The sequence below is a fragment of the Sipha flava genome, unplaced genomic scaffold (assembly GCF_003268045.1).
Source record: "Sipha flava isolate LNK unplaced genomic scaffold, YSA_version1 103_pilon_pilon, whole genome shotgun sequence".
Lineage (NCBI taxonomy): Eukaryota > Metazoa > Arthropoda > Insecta > Hemiptera > Aphididae > Sipha > Sipha flava.
In genome coordinates, this window is record NW_020271717.1 from 1,073,244 (window position 1) to 1,080,151 (window position 6,908).

The window sequence follows — 6,908 nt, forward strand, 5'->3', positions numbered from 1 at the left end:
TTGATTTCCCATTTTAATGGTAAAAATTGTCTACAAAATTTAAGTCACAATTTACCAATGAAGTATAAACACACGGTTAGTTTTACATTATGTTTTCAATATACGTATGAAGTATTCAAATTAAAGTCATCTAGAAAGAGATGCATTTTGCATTTAAATCTTCGCCCTACTTATGACTTATATTTGAAAATATGAAGTTAAAAATAACAATAAATTTAATTAACTGAATATCGATATATTTGTTATTATACTCAAATATTTATATTCGTACATTATTAGGAAATATTTATAACAGAAATCCAATATCATTATTGGTAAGCACGATTACAAAGTCATTAGGAGTATATAATATATATATACTATAAGAACCTAAAATAAATTTAGTTAGTATTATGGTGACATAAAAACAACTTCATATTTAATATAATTAAAATAAAATAATACTTAACAGTAAATATATCATTATTATGCAATGACCATAATTTCATGCGTAGTATCAAAAAAAAAAAGTTAATTTCTGTTTGTTATTAAAGTATTAATTATGTAAACGATAATAAATTTTGTTTTAAACTTTTAAGTAAACTAAATGTTAAAAAAAAAACATTTTCCAATTTTCTCGAAAGCATTTCAAATTTACAGGTAATATTCCCATGACGAATCGACATGTGATACTACTAATCTAAATACAGTACATTATCACAATACTCTTTACAAAAATTTCATTAATTCAATACTAAAAATCTATATGATTCGATTAACTATTAACTATTTGACGTATTTTTTTTGTTTTGTTTTATGAAGTATTAAATACCAAAAAAAAAATTAAAATACTTAGCTTTATAATAAAAAAAAATTTTATTATAAATAATACAGTCATTAAAGTAATTTATGAAATTTTCATTGTAATAATATTTACTTTTATTCCAAAGAAATATAAAGTCATATACACCTGAAACTTAAATAATCCAAAAAGTACCTACGATTGAAAAACAAAAATAAATATTCTCTAATGTTTTTTGGTTCGATACGTCTCATATGTCACAATAAAACCTATATTTTCTAATATTCAACACTTATTTGATTATGAGTCATTTAATGTATGCATAAAATTTGAATTCGAAACATAAAAATACAATTTATAAATTTCATTTTACCGTAAACTTTTTATTTTTATCAATGTAACAATAATTCCAGAAAACTCATTTTTTTTTTTTTTTGCATTTTTAAATAATATAAACACACATTTGTATGTACCTATATGATATGTTTGACAATTGCATGTTGTAAAAGCGTTGTGAATGTGCACTAGTACATTTATTTATTTTGTAATTTATTAGGTAATTTAAAAAAAAAATAATAAAAGAAAATATAATATAGCGTGTTTGCATGAAAGTCTACTAATTGCCTACTTTTATGCAGTATTACACTGGAAAAAAAATTGACGTGTATTAATTGTTTAATTACAAAGCACTATTTGGCCAATAGATTAAAGATAATACCTGACACATGACTTATGACATAACCAAATTTAGATAGTTTAGCATTGCTAATAACAACAACCTAACCCAACCCTTATAATACAACTTTATAATATACACACGTTATTGTTATAATTTTTTTTTTTTTTTTTGTTTTGTTTTTGCATGTTTTTATTTTCATTATTATTATTATTTTTTTTTTTTTTTTTCATTGGCTGGCATGAGTAGATTCAAATCCAAAATATCAAGCAACTTATGGTAGCTCGATGAAATCAAGTGTGTATTTCTTATATTTTTATTTTTTCCATCTAATCACGCCATTTTATAGATTGAACACAAAATTAAATGCATTTAATAATTTTCACGAAATTATTACTAATTTATAAAAAATATAAAAATGTATACGCCCAATATTGATCTAGGTCTTTACATTCTGAATTATTAATAATGATTTATTTATTTTTAGACGCTGAAGCCCGTGATCTTGGCTCCACTTCATCATACAACGGATTCACCAAACGCAGCTACAATATCATCATTTTCGTCATCTTCAACTCCCTGTACTTCTTCTTCCATCCCGTTTTTTAAATCCCTAAATACCAAAACATAAATCCCTTATATAACAGCAGCAGTGGCGTAAATCACGGGGGGAGGGGGACAGACGAACATTTTGAGTGATTCCTTATGTTTTATTTTAATTTACTTTACAGCTTTTTGTCTACATAAAAATAATTAATAATTCGTGTATTTTTTCTTGGAATAATGAAATCAATTTGGGGGGAGGTACGCCACTGCTCTTATACTGCACATGAATATTAAACAATATACGTCTCACCAAATTTAAAAAAATAACACTCAACTCATATGAGACAATTTAAATACTCTTATAAAAACATAATCTTATTCTGGAACAATAAATCTAAAATGTAAAATTACTTTAAAGAAAAAAAACATTTCAATTAAAAATTTTTTCAGCGATATGGTTAAAATATGAGCTATTTTTGTTTAATATTCTGTTCAGTATGAAAATCGGCATTACTACATTATTCAAACAACTATCCTCAATTTAAAATAATAATAGTGTTTACAGATCATTAATTCTAGTCTCATTAGAACCGTTCCCAAGTAGAATTTATAAAATTACACACTTTTCAAAACATTCCGATGGATTTGATGAAGTTATGAAATATAATTTAAAGCCACCTTTAACAGCAACAATTTCTCTGAGCTTTAATACCAAAAATACGTCGATATTCGTGTACGAAGCTGACGAAAGATGAATAAAAAAAAAAAAAATTATAATAGATCCCAATCGCGATTTTCGATTGTTTATTTAGACGATACTGGATTGATTGTTGTTAAAATGAGATCAATACAACAACTCTTCCGTTTCGAGTACATATTATTTATAATAATTAAAACACCATTAAATCATTAGAGAGATACCTAAAGAGACAAGTCAATGATTTAGAAATTTCAAATAGTCCCAAAAAAAAATATTAATTAAATGTAGTTGAAACGTTCTGTGCTTATACAGCTGAAAATCGATTTCGTGTAGTATTTGTATTGGAGTAATTTAAAATTATAAGCACATGAAAAATAAATTCCGACCTCGCGGAAGATCTAGTTGAAAATTAAAATACGTCAACTTATTCAAATTTATATACCTTAAATGTGTACCCAATAAAATAATATGGAACCTAAACACGCACACTTATAGTATTCAGCTTAATTTTAATTAATTAATTAAAATTTTAAAATATTTCAATATAATACACTATGTAGGTATTCCAAAAGGGTTAAGAAAATATTTAAAAAAAATATCATGCCGAAAATTCACATATTTATATATTATATATATATATTAATATATTACATATTTTATTTTATCAATATAATTGATTATACCCATAGGTTAATTAATCTTTAACTATCATCTGTAACACTTTCGAGTGAATGATGTTCTTTTAAATTTCTCGAAGTAACCATAAGCATTTAACAATTTAATACATAAGCTTTGTATTAATTTCTTTCGTAATTTAACTCAGAACTTAGTCTAGGTAATACGAAACGCATCATGTTTTAGTATTTGAACACGTTTCAAATAAAAATGTATCTAAAACACAAAGTATTTCATCCGTTTAGATACAGTGTGCTGTTATGAGTCCCATAAAAACGTCATTATTCGACGTAGTAGTTTTAGGCGAAAATTTAATATGATTACTAAACTGTTTTCACTTCAAAACATAATTATTACATTTAAAACAATAGCTTAAATATTTTATTTATTTTCTAAGCTATTACTTCGATTAAATTATCCCGGACAATTTGTCTTGATTTAATTAACGTTATTATTAACGGAATATCTATATAACCATTTTGTGTATTTAAATTAGTTTTAAGAAATTGCACTTCGTGAACGGTATAATACATGTATTGTTCACGGATATACTATATAATATACATTTATATGTACGAATGATCATCATTATCACATTAAGTATTATAATAGAATTACTGCAGTATAATACAGTTATTAGTTTAATCTATATATATATATATATATATATATAGAGCTTTAAGTATTTTTTAAATATGTGTAAGTAAATTATTATTGTATCCGAATAAATATAATGATTATGAATTGTGAAGATCTGTAATACCTATAAATTGGTAGACACTGTGCTATGATATGACTAAACACATAAATACGATTAACCAAAAATAGTATTGTAAAAAACTAAAAAATGTGTTAAAACGGCAAAATATCAAAACAAACGAATTCCTAATAGAACGGGAATAATACGTTCCGCGTCGGATTTAATGAGTCATTATTGTAGTACACGATTAACGTCATTGATTAACATTTTCGACGACTTTGAGTAATATGAATAAATTGTAACTATTGTTCATATACAACGCATGCAATTTGAAGTTGGTAAAAGTACGACATTTGAATTGAGGAAAAAATAACGATTTTACATAAATCACATATAAACCTGACTTAATGTATCTACCAAGGATCGCATGAACAGCGGCTGTCATTGATCATTATTCGATAACAATGACTTTAAACGCCCGTGATGAAATACGTGATTTTAGAAATGTCCGGAGGGGATTTTGTGTATTATTTATTAAAAGCTTAACATATTGGGCTACAATAGTAGGTACTACCTTAAATTAGACTATACTTAAAGGATATTTAAGTTGTTAAACAATTTAATAAGTCATTAATATTATATTTTACGATTATTTCATAACTTACTTAATCAGTTTTAAAATATAATTAGCGTGTTGATGTTTTAAATGTTAAATTATACAAATATTATAGGAGTTGATTATTAAAAACATTATTATTATAAATGTTATCCTTATTATTAAACAATATATTAAAATCTAATACATATTAATTAAATAATAATAACTATATAATCAGGATCAATACTCGTATGCAAATAAAATAAACCTAATAATTCACTACGATGTACCTACCTATAATGTCTTGAATTCGGTCGGTTGAATATTTCATTAAGTACTTACCAATTTGAAAATCAAGGCAAATTTTATTTCTACAGCATTCTGAATTATTAATACTAAAACAACAAAAATATAAAACACTATTGCAAAGTAAACAACAATTTATATACCAATCAAATATTATTGTGGCCTTAAGTAATAATGAAAAATTATGAAAATGTACAAGACCATAATAATATAAGAATAATAATTATAACAATTACATATAATAATAGATTACAGTACCCACCTATGTTTTTTTCCTATTCTATAATCCACTTCCCCCTTCTCTTTAAGAATCTTGAACAACCATAACATGCTACTTGAATTATTTGTAGTTATGTAATTTTTATTTAATTTAATATTTTTAGGTAAACTTACTTTAAATAATGAAAATACTTTTTTGTTTGTTATTCATGTGTACTTGACTTTTTTTTTATCATTTAAATTTACGATCCCCTTGGAATATAATTATAAAATTAAGATTTCGAATATTTTTTTTTTATCTATGTGTAAAGACTTTTTGTTATTAATGTAATAATTTTTATTGCTACTTCTATTATTATTATTATTATTATTATTATTATGATCATTATTATATATTTTTTTTTTATTAATTGATAAGAATACTTAGTGGTAGTTCGATTAAATAGAAGTAGGGAATGTGTAAATAATAGTTACCTACCTACTTAGTAGTAAATATTAATTTTTAAGACTAATTCAACTATAGTCCTTAGCCTATATTATAATATAATTGATGAAATATTATTGAATAAATCAGAGTGAATAAAATAATAGTTTATGTGTCTTATTTATTGAATTCATAATTGTTGGTGTTATTTAGTGTTATTAATTCTTCGCAATATCATTATCTTACCAAGTCATCAACAGTTTTGTTACACACATAAATAAACAAAAAAAACGTCACATCATACGATTAAGTCTATGCTTACCGGTATTCTAGTATATTACCAGGCAATGGCGACACGAAATTAATTTCCCAATAAATCAGTATCGAATACCCACCCCATGTGAAAAATTTTAGATTCAGAGTGAAACGTTTAATACTGATGTTTATTTTATTATATTACACTATTTCGTATATGATACTTGTCCAAACGTTTATTGCGATACCTTCAAACGTCTACTGTTTCTTTTTTTTTTTTTTATTTCCTATGCTATATACGAATTGAAATCAATAATTATTACTATTCAACTATATTTGATGGTACATAAATATTAAAATCAACGGGTTCAAACAATAATAATATTTTAAGTCGAATGTGCAAATTATGTATTAAACTTTTCTAGCGCACAACATTACCTACCCACCTTGTTTTAGTCGTGAAACAACCACTTCAATAGAACTCGTATCGCGTTGCCACTGTTGCCAGGTGTTCGTGTTACTGCGGTATAATATTGGTAACGTACGAAATATAATTTAAACCCGTAGGTAACGCTTATAATGCGTAACGTGTATTTATTATATAACGATTTTTTGTTGATCGTGAAGATGATATAAAAAACAAAATGTATTCTTTAACCTAATACCTAATAAAGGTATTAAAAAATGTATACTCTAAGAATCAATAAAAAAATTGTACAGAATCACTTTTATCTATTAAATTCTAATAATGGCGCAGGCCCGTAGCCAAATTTTAGGGGAGACATTAGAAAAAACAGTATAGTGCATAACATACCACTACCAGGGCCGGTGCTAAAAGTATTGGCGTCTTGGGCAATATTTTGGTCATCAATTTCATCATCTCATTCATTATTAGAATAATTTAAGTTAATTAATTTAAGTTTTTTTGCAGATAAGAATTCAGTTTGAAGTATTAAACTATCAATTTTAAAATGACTATAATAATTAAGGAAAAACAATAAATAGGGACTTTTGAAATTCAAATAATC

The 6,908-nt window shown here is 24.8% G+C and overlaps 1 protein-coding gene across 2 annotated transcripts in view; it reads left to right on the forward strand.

Annotated features, from left to right (window-relative positions):
- LOC112681973 (neural cell adhesion molecule 1) overlaps window positions 1-2,847 on the forward strand; it is a 201,471-nt gene extending 198,624 nt beyond the window's left edge. The window contains exons 10-11 of one of the 2 annotated variants that reach the window (XM_025552371.1): window positions 1,707-1,754; window positions 1,945-2,847. In XM_025552371.1, coding sequence (XP_025408156.1) covers window positions 1,707-1,754; window positions 1,945-2,066 — 170 coding nt within the window. In that variant the 3' untranslated portion in view covers window positions 2,067-2,847. The remainder of the gene's footprint in view (window positions 1-1,706; window positions 1,755-1,944) is intronic. The other variant, XM_025552380.1, reaches the window with a different exon arrangement.
- Window positions 2,848-6,908: the final 4,061 nt, after the last annotated feature.